The sequence below is a fragment of the Monodelphis domestica genome, chromosome 6 (assembly GCF_027887165.1).
Source record: "Monodelphis domestica isolate mMonDom1 chromosome 6, mMonDom1.pri, whole genome shotgun sequence".
NCBI classification, from domain to species: Eukaryota; Metazoa; Chordata; class Mammalia; order Didelphimorphia; family Didelphidae; genus Monodelphis; species Monodelphis domestica.
In genome coordinates this window covers 88,294,577-88,311,690 of record NC_077232.1, presented here as the reverse complement: position 1 = coordinate 88,311,690, position 17,114 = coordinate 88,294,577, and the positions used below count along the sequence as shown (strand labels likewise).

General features: G+C 40.8%; 1 protein-coding gene across 1 annotated transcript in view; it reads right to left on the bottom strand.

The window, feature by feature from the left end:
• PPP2R2C (protein phosphatase 2 regulatory subunit Bgamma) overlaps nucleotides 1-15,037 on the bottom strand; it is a 414,849-nt gene extending 399,812 nt beyond the window's left edge. Inside the window, exons 1-2 of the mRNA XM_007496758.3 lie at nucleotides 14,395-15,037; nucleotides 14,130-14,210 (exon numbers count right to left, since the gene is read on the bottom strand). Of these exons, the coding sequence (XP_007496820.2) occupies nucleotides 14,130-14,210; nucleotides 14,395-15,022 (709 nt within the window). The 5' untranslated portion in view covers nucleotides 15,023-15,037. The remainder of the gene's footprint in view (nucleotides 1-14,129; nucleotides 14,211-14,394) is intronic.
• Nucleotides 15,038-17,114: the final 2,077 nt, after the last annotated feature.

The window sequence follows — 17,114 nt, the reverse complement described above, 5'->3', positions numbered from 1 at the left end:
TTGCTCCTGATGGTATTTTACACTCATTGGTATGAGGAAGGTGGGGCTGGAGAATAGGGGATGGGGAGGTGAAAGGACCATGTCTTAGCCTTTCTTGTTATCCAGAATTGTCTTACACACAGGAGGTATTTGATAAGTATTTGCTAAAGGAAATGAATGAATGAGTGAAGAGATAGTTCCACTTTAAATCAGTTAACAAGTATTTACACCAATGGCCACTAGAGGGCAATACAAGGAAGACAGAACCTCTAACCTAATAGGAACTCCACCAAGAATTCAAACAATCCTAACCAGTCCAACTTCTGATCCACAGGGCCAACCTTTCCAGCCAACACAGTAGCCTCTCTACCTAAGGTTTTCATTAAGAACTCTACTGATGGACCCAACCAGGGAATTTTTATAGTGAGATTTGGCTTCAAAAGGGTACTATCTGGGCTTCTTAGCCCTCCCCCAAATGTCAAAGAAATACATACTCTGGGATCCCATCATGCCTTTAAATCTTGAAATTTCCTTTGTGAGAGCTTGCACATTTTAATATAATGCCCCTCAGAAGGGGGTCATATTTTAGATCTTTATAAGAATCCTAATTTCTGTTGAAACATTAAGGTTACAAAGCATAGAGGAGTGATTAGAGAGCCCACCTCAGGGTGAGGGAGAACAAAGTTCAAGACTAGCTTCTGCCAACCATCTGTATAACCCCAGGCAAGTTGTTGAACTTCTCTGTTGCCCCAACTGTACACAGTAGGGCAATGACTGTTCTGTATTGGTAGAGGGGGGTTTCCTCACAGAAAATTCCCTTTAACAATGAAATTATGTATGTATGCATTCAGTCCTCCCTTCTTCCAAAAAATAAACCTTTATAGGCTATGAAATACTTTCCATACCATCAAACAACCAATGACCTTATTGTGATATCATGATTAACAATTACAGCTCATATTTAGATTGTGCTTTTATTAAGTGCTTTCCCCAGATGACTCTGGAAGGAAAGTAACACAAGGTATGGACATTTTATAGATCTTTGTACATGGGAAAATTGAGACTTGAGAAAGGTCAGGTAACTTGCCCCCATAGCCTGGCTCTTTCCTGCTTTGTCTCTCTTCTTATAGTTCCCTCCCTCTCTACTCTGCAGTCTAGTGACACTACCCTCCTGGCTGTTCCTAGTATGAAATCCACCATCTCCCAACTCTGGGCATTCTTACTGGCTCTCCTCCATTCCTGGAATGCTCTCTCTTCATTTCCATCTCCTGCCTTCCCTGGCTTTCTTCCCATCCCACCTAGTTTCATCTTCTACAAGAAGCCTTTTCCCATCCCCCTTAATGTCAGTGCCATCCCCCTGGTTGATTAGCTCCAATTTATCTTGGACATAGTTTGTTTGTTCATGGTTATTTCCATAGTTGTCTTCTTCCCATTACACTTTGAGCTCTTTGAAAGTATAGATTGTCTCAAGTCTTTTCTTTCTATTTCTAATGCTTCCCACAGTGCCTGACTCAAAAGAGTTTAATAAGTGCTAGTTGATAGGAATGGCTTGGCTAGTTTTTGCAATGCAATGATCCAAGACAATTCCAAATGATGAAAAATTCTATTCACCTCCAGAGAAAGAACTGATGGAATCTAAATACAGTTCAAAGAATACTATTTTTCATTTTATTTTATATGGGTTTTGTTTTATATCAGCCTTCTTCCACAGCATGACCAATATGGAGATATGTTTTGCATGATCCCACATGTGTAATTTAGATCAATATACTTGCCATCTCTGGGAGGGAGAGAATTTGGAACTAAAATTTTTGGAAAGTGAATTTTTAAAATTATTATTACATCATCAGTAGAGATAAAATATTAAATAAAAACAAAATAAATTGGTTGAATTACTGATCAACAGTCATAATGAACTTTAGTAACAACAAACACAGTTTTTCAAATTCTTCCTTTAACTATACCATATTACTCCTAACCCTCACCAGGAAAGGGTTGGGTAGGGATGATAACAGCAGAACAAATAATAGAATCATAGACTTAGAATAGGAAGGGATTTTTCAGGTCCAACTAGTTTAACTTCTCATTTTACAGATGAAGAAACAAAAGCTCATAAAGGCTAAATAAATTTGCTGATGGTTACACAGGTAATAAATGACAGAACTGAAATCTGAATCCAAATTGCCTGGTTGGGTTCTATCCAAATCCATCATTCTTTCCATTGGCATAGTATACTTGATATATTTCACAGCTTTGTCCTAGGTAAACCCTGTGGGGAGCTACGCCTCCTCCCAAATGGAATCATAGAACTTTAAAGCTAGAAGGGATTTGGCAAAAAGACCTAGTTCCAAAATCCCATTTTACAGAGGAAAAAACTGAGGGACATTACCACCTTCAAACCCTTTATTTAAGAAAAGAAGATACAAAGGATTCTTAGAAACCATCTAGTCACAAACTTTCATTTTACCTAGGAAGAAACTGAGACCTAGAAAAGGGAAATGATCTAATAGTAGTTAATCCCATTACATTTAAGAAATAAGAACCTTCCTTTTCCATGCACTGGAAGGGCTAGAAGTGATGGCTGCCCCAGTTAATTATACATGTCTTGCAAACTTTCACAACCTCATAATTCGGCAATTGGGACTCAGCAAAATTCAGCATCTGTCAGTATGGAACATTACTGATTTATAGAAATCATTAGCTATGAATGCCAGAATGCTTCAGTAAGAAAGGAAGCTTAAGTGTGTTACCATAGTTTCCCCTAATTTGGGAGCTAAATCATGATTTCCTTTCTTGCTGCAGCACTATGAATCAAGCAACCTGACACTTGGTGAGTGTTCAACAGATCTGAACATCCACAACCATGAGGAATACCAGAAAATAGAGGGTGCCCCATAGAAGCAGTGAGGGACTACTTACAAGTAAGTCACTTGGTCTGTGACTGCACTGGTACATATAGTTCAATTCAATCAAAAACATTTATTAAAAGGAATACTACCTGCAAAATAGTCTGAAAGATGCTGAGGATGCAATGACAAAAACAATAATAATCCCTGCCTTCAAGAAGCTAACAGTCTACTAGGAACCTATATACAACTAAAGAGTAAAAGGGGAAAGAAGAAATCAGATTGAGTGTTCTAGAAATATATGAAGAAAGAAAACCAGTAACTGGGGGAATTAGGAAAAGCATCAGGGGATGCTATCTTAGATGTCTGCTGCGGGGTGGCCCTGCCTCCCACAAGGGACGGAGTCTTGGAGGTGGGACAGTGTTGCCGGAATGATGAATGGGACACAGCTTTCGTATTCAACCTGCAGCACAGGTTTCATAGGAAAAGATGCTCCACCTTGGCTGAGGCTTGAGTTTATTTTATACCCTCATGGTCACATATCTACATATCTACTTGGCACACAGTTTTATTTTCAACATACACACAGATGTGAAGCCTAAAGAGATAGTAAAAACAACAACAACAACAAAACCCACTGTTGTTAAGGCAGGATCAGAGGGTAGAATCAATATGGCCCAGTTTTAGGTTGGGGAATTCTGAACACAGATTTGCCAGAATTTTCATGCCTAAAAAGAGGGTCCTATCTAAGTGGGTACAAGAATCCTTAAATTTAATGTTATAAGGGGGATCTCCTAGTTATATTCCGGGAGGACAGGGTGGGACATCTGTATTAACCCTGTAAACATGTTGCTCTCATCTATTTTTCCTGGGGCTAAGTAAGTAAGAATAATAATTGTAGCAATTCCAATAATAAAGGGATGTTAGTAAGGAAAATCACTGGGGGTGGGGGTTGAATGGGTGCTTCATCTTTCCTGGGGGCTGCTTTGCAGTCCCTAGTTTCCACTCATGACTGTGTCAAACAGCATAGTCTTTGATGGCTCCCAGCAGATGGCATCGTAACTGAGCCTTGAAGAAATATAGGAACACTGTTATCTGCATATCTTCACTGCCTGATATGTAGTAGGTGCTTTAATAAATACTAACTGGTTGATTCTAAAAGGTGGGGAGAAGAAAGATATCTATTCTGGACATGGAGAAAGATATATGCAAATACAGAGGCAGACAACAGAATGTCAAGTTCACTAAAATGCTTGCAATTCAACTTGGCTAAAGTTTAGGAATACCTGAAGGGGGGAGTAAATTATATAAAGCTGGGAAGACATGTGAAAGTTAGACTGTATAGTGCTTCAAATACCAATCTGAAGAATCTGTATTTTAAACTAAAATTGGAAGCCATTGAAGGTTTCAGAAAAGAGGCATAAGATGGTCAGATCCATGTGTTAGGAAGGTTATTTTAGCAACTGTGAAATGGGTTGTTAAAGAGGGGAGAGGCTAGAAAGTAAATTGAGAAGGGTAATTAAGAGGCACTTACAATAGTCCAGGGGAATAGTGAGAAAACAGAAACCTTGAAATAAGATAGTGTTCTTATAAGTGGAGAAAAGGGGTAGATGGAAGAGATGTTGAAGAGGTAGAAATGATAGGATTTGGAAACATTCAATATGTATAAGAGGAAAGAGGAAAGCATCAAAAAGGAATCTGGGCAGCTAGATGGCTCTGTAGATAAGAGCCAAGCCTGGAGTCAAAAGGACCTGGGTTCAAATTTGGCCTCAAATATTTGTCAGTGGTGTGAACCTCAGCAAGTCATTTAACCCCAATTGCCTAACCTTCACAGGTCTTCTGCCTTAGAATCAATACTTAGTATGGATTCTAACAAAGAAAGTAAGGGTTTAAAAAAAATGAATCTGAAATTTCCAGCCTGTTTGACTAGAAGCCTTTAACACAGAGTGACATCTGAAAGAAGAGCAAGTTTAGGAGGGAAGAGGATAAGTTCTGTTTTGGACATGTTGATAGAACATCAGATGGAGATGTCTAACAAATAGCTCGGCATTAGTGTGTGAGCATGTATGTGTGTGTGTGTACTTCATAGAGATCATTAAACCCATGGGAACTAATGAGATCAAGAAGAGGGAACACATAAAGAGAGAAGTGAATGCAACCCAGGATTTTACTGGGAGGGATAGTTATCTTAAGAGAATGGGAGAGGGATGTTGAGTTAGTAAAGAAGACGTAAGAGGAATGGTCAAAGAGAAGGACAACAGAAGAGAGGAAGATGCGGAAACCAAGAGAAGAGTAGGCATCTAGGAGAAGTGAATAATCAAACACTTTCAGAGTCTTCAGAGGGGTCAAGAAAGAAAAAGCTGGGCTGTTTTAGTAAATTGACTGGCTTTGAAATCAGACTGGAAGAAATTGAAAAGTGAATAGATGTTGAGGAAAGGGAGGCAAAAGGTGTTGATGACTCTTAGAAGAGTCTGGCCATGAAAAAGAGGTGAGAGATAGAATGATAGCTTGAGGCAATAGATAGCAGAATCAAGTGAAGGTTTTGGTAGAATGGAAAGAATGGAGAACTTGAAAGCCCAGGATATGTGGATGAATCCTGGCTCTGCCACTTTACTGCCTGGGTGGACCCTGAGCAAGTCATTTCATCCATCTTGGTTTCAGTTGCCTCAAGTCTAAAATAAGTGTGGGGGGAGAGGGAAGGAGGTTGGACCAGATGACCTCTAGTCAATCAGTAAAGAATTAATAAACTACTATATGTCAGGCACCATCCTAAACACTAAGGATTTTTGTCTTTGACTAGTACAGTCAGCCTTAATAAATGCTTGCTAATCAGACTGACTGAACTATTAGTATTGTGAAATATTAGCCTAACAAGTAAAGCAAAAGTCTTGAAATCAACAACCTGATTCCATCTTTGCTGTGGGTTTCCTGGTTTCCACAGAACAGTGTCCAGCAGTAGCCCCTCAGGCTGCCATGGAATTAATGGGCCTATCCCCATAATATAAACAAATTGATATTACTGTGCACACAGTGCTGGGGAATGAGAAGTAAAAGCTTGCAGAGAGATGTTCTCAGGTATTTTTAAGTAGTGTCAAAACAGAGCTGATGACTGTTCCTGCTAATTGGACTGTGACCACGTGAAGCATTTTTGTAAATTCTTCACATCTGTATCTTGTATAATTCAATTGAGACACAGCTGACTGTCTCAGGAGGCATCAAGGTAAGGAGATGCCTCTGTTATCTCCAACTTCCCTAAATTCCAGAAGCCAAGATTTAATGACCCCTATACTATATACTATATACTATATAGTATTATATAGGTAATACTATAGGGTAAAATGCAAACTCTCTCTGGCTGGCATTCAAAGCCCTCCACCAACCTTTCCAGACTTACTCCATATGACTTCCCTTCACAAACTGGCCCACTTCCCTGATTTTGTCACTTAAGAGTTTCTGTAGAATGTTAGAGATGAAAAGAACCTTCCCTCCACTTTATTGAGAGTCAGAGAGAAGTAACATAACCAGTAGTCACACATTGTGAGTAAATAAGGCAGGATCTGAACTTGGGATCATATTCAAGGAAAGGAGCTCTAGTCCTCCCAGGCTGCTCCTATCATAATCTACTTTTGCTTTTTGTCAATCTGCCCTGACTGTCAGCGAGTGTTTCCTATAGACTAGTTTTCCCCAAATCTTTATCAGACAAACCAGCTAATTATTCTGAAGGTAAGTGGGCAGCTAGGTAGTGCAGTGCATAGAGCCCAAGACCTGGGAGTCAGGAAGATTCATCATCTCTGAGTTCAAATCTGTCCTCAGACACATCCCAGCTATGTGACCCTAGGCAAGTCATTTAACCGCCATTGCCTAGCCCTCACCACTCTTCTGCCTTGGAGCCAGTGCATAATGTTGATTCCAAGATGGAAGGTAAGGGTTTTTTAAAAAGTCATAATAAAGATATATCATTAGGTTAATTTTATCTACCCTAGCCCACTCATAAAATACCCCCCCAAACACACACACACATACTTTTTACACGAAAATAATTAAAGCACTGAATTACAGATCTCATATAGTATGCAGTTAGTTGATAAGCATTTTTATTATATACTGCTATAAGGTTTGCCAAGCACTTTTCATATGTTAGATAGTGACAAAAGTCCTGTGAGATAGATGCTATTATAATCCTCATTTTACAGACAAGGAAAACTAAGGCAGACAGCAAGTATCCAAAGGAGGATTTAAACTTAGGCCATTCTGATCCCAAGCCCAGTACTCTTTCATATGGCCACCTATCTCCTATGTGCCTTATGTGCTGGGAACTATGTGCAAATGTTAGGGTGAAAGAGAAAGGAAAGAACAATCTCTGACCTCAGAGTTGCCATTCCAACGGGAATATGCCAATAATTATGTACAGACAAGATATATACAAAGTAGCTGGAAAGAAATCTGAGAGAAGAAGGCACCAGCAGCCAAGAGAAATAGGAATGACCTCTCACCAAAGGGCAGACTTGAGGTAAGGCTTGAAGGATAAGAATAATATTCACAATGATGGCACATAGAATATTTTGAAGTTTCTAAAGTGTCTTCCACAAAACAATCTGAAAAAATAGGTGGTGTAAGTACTGTCACCCTCATTATACAAGGAAGGAAATTTGGCTAAGAGATGTGATAATTCATCCAGTTTGAGAAAGTTAGGATTAGAACATGGAACTTTAACCTACCCCCAGCCTGTGTCAAATCTGAAGCACTTTCTACTATACCACATTGTCACCTAGAATCTGAAAATCCTGGATTTTTCAGCTGGAAAAACCCTCTAACAAAAACTAATCAAATCCCTCTGTTTTAGAGATGAAGACGTTACAGCTCAGAAAGAAAAGTGTCTTGCCCAAGAACATACAGATAAAAAGTAGCAGAATCAGGTCCTGAAAACCATTGTTTCTGGACTCTTAATACAATGTATTTTACAGCAAGCTCCATCCCATGGCTGCTTGGGAGCCTAAAATTTCTCTTAATCCTAAATTAAGAAAACACTGTATTTGGAGACAGTAGACCTGGTGACAAATTCTGCCTCTGACATTTACCACTTCTAGAACTTTAGCCAAGCACCTCCAGCCTCAGTTTTTCAACCGTACAGGGAAAGGTTAGATTAGATGATATCTGAGATCCCTTCTAAACCTTGGATCTTACGATGCACTTATCATGGACCATCAAAAGACGTAAGTTTCTCAGTATGTCCAATTCCCTTAATAAACTGTAACTCTCAGGGATCAGAAACTATGCCCAGTTTTCATCTCCCTTCCACTCCTGACTCACACACAGATGGAGCTTCCACAATAAAATATAAGTAAGTAGTATGCTGAGATTGTCACTGATGAATTCCTGTGTGGTTGATTCATTTAGTCATTTAGCTAAATGGTTCAGTGGATAGAGCCCAAGGTCTAGTGGCAAAAAGATTCATCTTCTTGAGTTCAAATGTGGCCTCAGACATTTGCTAGCTGTGTGACCCTGGGCAAGTCACTTAACCCCCTTTGCCTCAGTTCTTCATCTATAAAATGATATGGAAAAGGAAATAAAAAAACACTCTGATATCTTTGCCAAGAAAATCTCAAATGGAGTCAGACAACTGAAATGACTGAAAAACAAAAATTTAGAACACAGTAAAAGGTATCATATGATAGAAGAAAGAGTACTGAATTTCCAGGGATAGAGTCTCCTGGCTTTAAAGCTTAGCTCTGCTATTGATCAACTGGGTGACCCTGGATAAGAGAAATGGGTTTAGACCTGGAGGATCTGGATTTGAATCCTAGATCTTCTACTTGTAACCTCTTTAACCCAGGGTAAATCACTTAACCTGTCCAGGCCTTGGTTTCTTCTTCTGTAAAAGTAAAGGGTTAAACTAGTTGACTTCTAAAGTCCCTTTTGTCTCTCAAGCTTATGGTTTCCAATCTTTATAAAGTCAATGTAAGTCTGTGACCTGGTCTTATCTGAAAGTATAAAAGTTTTCCTACATACATTGACTATGTCTAAGAAAGCAGAAGAAAAGCAGAAGTTTTGACATGAATTTAGTATTGATATTGATATTGAACTAGAATTCTGCTCAATGCAGACAATCATGTCAGATTTTTTGTGGGAACCCAAATGTCAAGGTCCATCAACTCACATTTCTACTGAGCTTTCAAGGATACAAAGTGCTCTTTTCACAACCGCCTTTGGGAACCTGTTAGTACATTGATTATTTTTCCCTTCTTATAAATGAGAAAACTTAGAAGAAATACCTTGTCCACAATGACCCAAAGAGTAGTGGAGACAAGAATAGAATGAATCCAGGCTTTCTTTCTCCAATCAAGACCAGAGCTCCTATAACTGGACTAGGTGAAATTATCTGTATTAAATATAGTAATCAAATCATTGCTGAAATTTCTACTTTACCCTGGACAAACCTAAAAGACAAGTCTGAAGGGTAAAATACCACACAGTGGAAAGCTGGGTAACCGTAAGGATCACTCTGAGACTTGAAAGATTTAAAGTTAAAAGTCATCTTATCAATTATCCAATTTAATTCATTTATTTTCCAAATGATGATACTGAGGCCCATTGAAGTCAAATAGCCTGCTCATTATCACACAACTAGTAAGTGGTAAAGCTAGGATTTAAACTTGGGGCGTCTCCTGAGTCCAAATCTAAATCTCTTTGAAAACACTGTTTCCTCATCTGTAAGCTAGGTGGCACAATGTAAAAAATACCAAATTTAGAGTTAGAGCTGAATTCAACTCCTCCCTCAAATATTTACTAGCTTTATGATGTTGGGAAAGTTATTTTATCTAACTCATTTGTGAAATAGGACTAATACTATCAGAACTTAGCATCAGTTATGTGGCACAATGAACGGGTAGAATGCAAGACCTGGTATAAGGAAGACTCATCTTCCCAAGTTCAAAACTGGCCACAGACATTTACTAGCTGTGGAATCCTGGGCAAGTCATTTACACTCTGTTGGCCTCAGTTTCCTCATCCATAAAATAAACTGGAGAAGGAAATGGCAAACTGCTCCAGTATCTTTGCCAAGAAAACCCCAAATGGGGTCACGATGTATTGGACACAACTGAACAACAACAAATCCCAGGACTGTTGGAAGGACTAAGATAACTTATGAAAAGTGTTTTGCAAGCCTTAAAGAGCTATATAAATGTTAAATATTATTATTATTATTAAAATTTGTACTTCCCACTCCCCCAGAGCATTGTAAGGGTCATCAGAAATAAGAGATATGAAAATGTACCAAAATGCTAGATAAATATGAGTTTCTGATAAAGAAGAGAGAAGGGACTTTCAGGTGTATAAACAGGTGTAATCCCTTAGGAAATTAAGCAGTGCTATGGCTCCCAGAAGTAAATGGTCATGTCCCAAGGTTGGGCTGAGTGTTGAGAATCCAGATTTCCACTCATTAGCATTTGTTGTCTTAACAATTGCTGTCAACATGTCTCCTGGGAAGGAATCACAGAGTCAAACCTAAATTTAGAAACTCTGTAAGTGACAAACATTCCAATGTATTCAGGAAACTATTTATGGAAAGTGAATCTGCATTAGAGTTTTTTAGCCCAAAGGCAAAAGATTCCTCCCAACATCCAAATAGGGAACAAAATAGGCAGAAAATTTGTCAGAGACTATAAATTTTCAAAATACAATATTCATGACACATAGTCTGCCAGTTATTAGCTGTCCACTGCTTCTATTACCCGTGGAGTTCATGGACCTCACTGCCAGAGTCCTGTGTGGCTAAAAACATTATAATTTCAGAAAAAAACGTTTTTTTTTAAATAAACAAATAAAATGAGCTCTAAAAGATGTCATTACCAGGCAATCATAGCTACCTTCTCTGGGGTCCAAGTGATGGTTTGAAAGAGAAAATACACACATATGTACACAAATAGCAAAACCACTAGAAAATTCATTAAAATACAGCATTCCATAGTGCTTGGATAGCTACCAACTGAACTACTGTGAGTCACCAATATTTACTAAAGCCCATTGTGAAAAAGAAGTCTGTTTAAGCACTTGGGTAAGCCACAATGGAAATAGGAGAGCAATTCTATCCCTTAGGGGCCTTGGAGGAGTTTACAGTCTAACTATGAAGTTGACAATGACCTCTATAGGGAGACCCATAGAGAAATCTATTATCTTGATGAGCAAAGTTCAAAGAGCTTTCCATAAGCAAACACTTTCTTTGCATAAGATGCAAGGTCACAGAATCTCAATGTCTCCAGGCCGGAAGAGACCTCTGAAGTTAACCTTCCTGACCCCTATAACCCTTCTCAGCAAATGAATATTCTGTATCCCTTTGAAGACCTTTAGGAAGAGAATCCATTATCTCCCAGACCATTCAACTTTGGGACAGCTGTAATTAATAGAGGGTTTGGTAGCTAATGGGAAACCCCAAATCCCCTTAGCTTAAGAACAGCAATTCAGATCAACCAAAAGTGACAAAGGGAATCAAGTTGTTGGTATCAAGTACAAATGGAAACTATAATTATGGGGAAAAATATCTGGAGTCAAAAGGTCTGTCTTCAATTGCTGACTTTCTTACTTTGGTGTCTTTGTGATGGTGAACAAGTCATTTCATTGCTCTGGGCCAAAGTTTACTAATCTGTAAAATTAGAGAATTGGACTGAATGATCTCTAAATTTCCTTTCAACTTTGAATCCTATAATCCAATTTCATAGGGGTATCCTGCAAAATGTTGCCCTTGACCAATGTTTTACAGGATCTCACAGGTCATCTCACCTCACACACCATCTAGTCCAAACAGTAGTTGATCTAGAATCAATCCTTCTAGGATGTGGTTATATGGTGACCTTATATGAGGAAAGAATCTATTACTTCCTCAGATAGGTCATTCAAATATGGATGCCTCTGATTAAGAATTATTTTCTCCGTAAATCAACCTGAAATCTGATACACTGCTAATCCCATCCATTTCTACCAGTTCTACTACATGGGGACAAACAGAACAAGTCAAATCCCCTTTTTATATGACAGTCCTTAAACTATTTGAAGAGTGCTATTACATTCCCAGTTATGATTCAGATACCCAATTTGTTCCACTGATTCAGGTATTGTTAGGTTTTCGATTAAAATGCAGTGGTCTTTCCATTACAAAAACCACACCATTGCTTATGGAAGGAACATTGAGGATTCTCAACCTGGAAAAAGAGAAGACTTGAGAAAGGGGCCATGAGAGATGCCTGAATGACTCTTAATGGCTATATATTTAAAAAGTGATTTGATGGCACTGAAGCACCCAACTGGTACCAATAGGTTGAAATTTCAGGGAGGGAAAGCAACTCATTATAAGGTTCATCGCAGGTTCATAAGTTAGGAACTGGAAAGAACCTTGGAGTTAACTTAGTTCAATTTCTTCTTTTTTATTGATATTAACCTGTTACACCTAAGAGGATGATTGACTTGTCCAGAATCCAACAGCTAGTCAATGTCAGAATCAGAATTTAAGTTCAAGTCCCGTTGGTTTTTTACTATACTGTACCAGCTAACTCTCTTTTTTAATAATAAATGTGTGCAAAAACAGAAAGGGTTGGGGGGAAGTGATGAAGGAAAACTAAAGAGGTCACCATCACAGGAATTCTATAAGTTAGCTAATGCCTTATTAGCAGTGCTATAGATGGAATAGAATTTAGCTAGGAGTTAGACCATGTAGCCTCTTCAGCCTTTTCCAACTCAAAAATTCTGAGTCTATGACTAGGAAAAAGAAAACACTACTTGAAGCCTGATATGGCTTGCCACCTTCTTCTTTCTCATGAAAATTTCTATGGAGCTGTGTCTAAGGTAAGGTCAGCTTTTCACACTGAAGCCTTCTATCAGAAGCTAGAAATTATACCATTGTGTTGTGTAGGAGTTGGGGGAGGAAGAAGGCATTTCCTATGCAGTCTCACAGATGAAAAAGCAGGACTTTTAAATGTGAATGGAGTCCATAGAAGTAAACTATTTCTAGAAATACAATTTTAAATGGATCACATAGCTTTGTAAATAAAAGTTCACTTCAAGGGGGAGGAGTACTCCCCACCTTTCGTAGTACATGAAACTAGGTTGGATAGTTACACACATGTCATAAAATGTTCTTGATTTCCTGCAATAATCTCTCTTGCTCCCTGTTTTCGCTGATGAAGCAAAAAAGAGAAATGTTTCTCAGTGCCTGGAAACACACTGTTGCATACAGATGGAGTTTCCTTTTAAGACTTTTCAGCATTCAAATGCCTGGAATCATCCTTCCATTTCTAAGGACTGTTCTGTTCTGTCTGACCACACAATCTTGCCCCTATTGGTGTAAGAAATTTCTCAGCAGTTCCTGCCATCTGGAAAACCCTTTTAGCATCTCTGCCTACTGATTCTGCATTCTCTTCCAAATCTCAGCAGAAAACAGCTTATTGGGTTTTTGGTTGTGGTTTTTTTAGGGGGGCAGGGAGCGGGACAAGAGGGTCATGTTATTTTTGCCTACATATCTCTCTCAACTGCCCCTCATTCAGTCACTGATGGACCAAAACACTTCTCTCTCTGAGCCTCAGTTTTCCTCCTTTGTAAAGTGAAGAGATTGACAAGATGATCTCAAGTCCCATTAACCATTGTGATCCTATGATTCCAAATGTAATTGCTTGGTGTGCATAGGGTTTAGAGCTGGAAGGGGTCTCGGAGATCACCTTGCTCAGCCCCCTCATTTTAAGAGAAGGAAGAAAAGGAGAAAGCAACATATGTAATTCACAGGAAAGCAGCTCCCCCAAATAAAAATAGCCCACAATCCTAGTACTGCTTGGCAAGTTCTCTGGATCTCTCGATTCCCCAAAGCACTTCGGAAGTGTGGCCTGGAGCGATTAAAAAATCAGTCACCCAGCCTACTCTGGTTCCAACTCCAGGCAGAAAAGCAAATGCAGCTGAAATATTGTTGCCTGTCTCTTACCACTCTCCTAGAGCAAAGTACTTCTCTTCAGTCACCAGCCTCAAATTAACACCTCTCCCAACCGCACCCCACTCTTTCACTCTCCTCTCCTCCTTCCCCCAATCCCATGTACACTCCTCCATCTGAGCCACTTTGGCCAGACGAGGACACTACTAGAGACCTTTCAGGGTTACCAGGAGTTCCAACGGGATTGACAAGGTCTATGTAGGCGCGGCCTCCCCGCCTTCCCATCCGCCCCCACTCCCCAACCCAGAGAGAATTCTCAGGGACAACAGCCCAGCCCCAGCTAGCAGAGAATCAATCACCTTCACTACCACTGCGCGGGGTTTACTGCCCCTTACCTTCGGAGACTTCAAACTCCGCTGTCCCATTGAGCTGATACAAGCACCAGTCAACTTCCTCCTCGCCTGGGGGGCCGCCAACTAGCAAGCAGCGAAAAGAAAGCACAGTCAGTAACTTCAGACCCCTGGCCCCCAGCTGCTCGGGGCAAGCCGGCAGACTGGGAGGGTGCGAGGGAGGGACGGGATGGGGAGCATCAGCTGGGAAGAGGGGGTGGGGTAGGGGCGTGGAAGACAAGGCAAAAAGGCAAAAAAAGAAGAAGCTAACCCGGCTTGTGTGACATGAGTCTGACGGAGACTCCAGGCAGCAAGGGTGGTAAAGAAGGAGTGAGCTCCGAGGTTGTTTCGGTGTCAGAGCCAAGGGCTCCCCCGGGGTGGGCGCGCAGAGCGCCAGGCGCTGCCCTTGCACCCCCTCCTGCTGCCAGCCCTTCCCCTCCTCCTCCACCACCACCACCTCCCGGCTTTGGCCCTCTCCTTCCTCCTCCTAGCTCTCCCGCTCTCCTCCGCGTCCTCCTCCCTCCTCTCCTCCCGGCAGAGCTGGGTGGTACAGGCGGGCAGCGCAGACCTAAGCAGCTGCCCGGGGGAGGAAGCGGAGGAGGGCGGGGAAGGCTGGAGGCAGGGAAGGCGGCTACACTCCAGCTCGAGCTCCGCCCGGAAGGCGGGGAGGGAGTCTGGGCGCCTTCCTGGGGTCTCCGGGGCTCCGCTTGCTCTTGGCTCTGCAGCTCCGGCCAAACCCCAACAGGTGGATAGATGGCCGCAGCAATGCGGAGCTTCAAAGGGGTGGGGGGGGACCTCCTGGGAAGGAAAAAAATAACGCCAGAAGCCCCACAGACACCCCTCTCACCTCGCCTGCCAACGCGAGACGTGGTGCAGGAGTTACAAGTGGCTGAGGGCATTTGGGAGGTAGTAGAATGAACCCTGGTTTTAGAGACAGGGTCTGGGTTTGAATCCCCGTCTTGGGGAATATGATTGTTCCTCTGTAAAACGAGGTGAGCCTTTCTTGCTCTACAGTTCTATGAGTCCCCTTTGCTTTCTTCCCTGCGTTTGGACCCGAGGAGGTCCAGGGAGATTGCTTAGTGTTAAAAAAAAAAAAAATCCTCCACCTGGTTGTCAAGTTCTACAGAATAGGTTAAGTACCTCTGGTCCACGTGTTTTGATGAGTGATTTCTCTCGCCCAAGTTCCTTAGGAGGGAGAGAAGCAGAAGGATTTCTCTTCTGAACCTCAGGGTACGGGGGCTGGGAGGGTGTTATTTCCCAAATACTTCCGAAGGCTCACTGAAAAAGGGTCTCCTTTCTCTCTCCCTGGCTCAGCCTCTGGGCTGACTCACGGAGTTCTAGGGGGCATAGAGAAGAAGAAACGGGATAGGAATGGAGACAAGTGCAAGAAAGGTGCCAGAAATGATCTAGGGATAAGAGAAGTTGTCTCATATCCGTGTCCACCTGGTTGCTGACGAAGCCAGGTATGGTACACTTCAAGTTTTTCCCATAGACCCCATACCTGATAAAGGGCCAGACAATGCAAGGAAAGAGACCAAAAACAAGAAAGAAGAGGATCCAGGATGATTTTGGGAAGAAAAAGTTCCTGGTCAGATTTATCAAGACCACTGAATTTTGAGCTAGAAGGGATCTTAGAAATCACCAAGTCCAAATACATTTTAAGATAAGGAACTGAACTTGAAAGGCATCCAAAGACAAACATGCAGCAAACACACCCACACATGGGAGCCAGGAGGTTAGCCCAGTTTCCCCCTTGATGCTAATTCCAGGGCTATCTCCATCATCTTTGGTGACTATAAGTTAGGGAAAGTATGAACCACAAGGCTGGCCTTAAACCTAGTATCCCAAGTACTAGGAAGGGTCCCTTTGCCCTTGAAATGCCATTCTTACTTCCCAGCCTAGATAACTGAAATTACATCAGAATTGTTATTCAATCATGATATTTTTTCCCTTTGAAATGAAGTCTAACATTTGTCCTCTTTAAAAATGTAAATGCCTTTGAGAAGTCAGTTATGCCATTTCATACCCCAGTAAAAACTGACTTCTCAGAAGCTGTCCAAGGATAGCTCTTTTCTGCAGCCCTTGAAAGTTAACAAAACATTTCCTTTATTACAGCCCTGGGAAGTAAGGAGGTGGGTGGGTAGATATTTAGCTAGGTGTTATAGTTCTAATTTTCCATATGACAAAACTGAGGCAAAAGGTCCAGTGGCTTAATTTGTGTCATAGAGCTAGTGATTGATCATTGCAGTCTCAAGCTCAGCCCTTTTCCAAACTCTAAAAGGTAAGGTTTTCCCATTATACTCCAGTGCTTCCAATTTATATACCTCAGGCTCTGAGTAAATTTTGATAGGAGGTAAGTGAAGAGAGCAGAAAACAAGAGGGTACTTAGTACTTTCTTGGAGAAAGGGATGCGGAAACAAACCTTTGAGGAGCTAATGAGAAAATGTATTAAAAACCAACTAGAATTATTTTATATATATATATATATTCATTTTCATTTTCCTAGGGCAGGTTAATGGAATCATTTCTCCAAATGGATAAAAGGATCTTGGTACTACCTTGTCAAGGCAGTACTGGAATAAAGACAGAAGGAAATATTTCCTTTACAGAATTGACAATATCTTGTTTATCTTCAACCAGCAACTTATTCTGAAAATAGGAAGAGAATAGACCTCTGAGTAGAAGCAAATTGGCAATATGATCACTCAAGATTTGAGTCATAATAACAATCTGGTTTCTTCCAAGCCACTCTATTGAAGTGGCACTCAAAATTACCTTCTAATCACTCCAAAGCACTTTTGGATCCCTGCCTTATACACCTTTATCTTTCTTCTCTGTCTACTTCCCCCACCTAACAGTTATGCCTTCTCTATGAAGGCTATCTTCCATCTATTCTGCATTTATTTGTCTCCTTCATTAAAACATAAGTTTCTGGGGAATAGGGACTATTTTTGCTTTTGTTTTTTGTCACCAGCATTTAGCATATGTGTA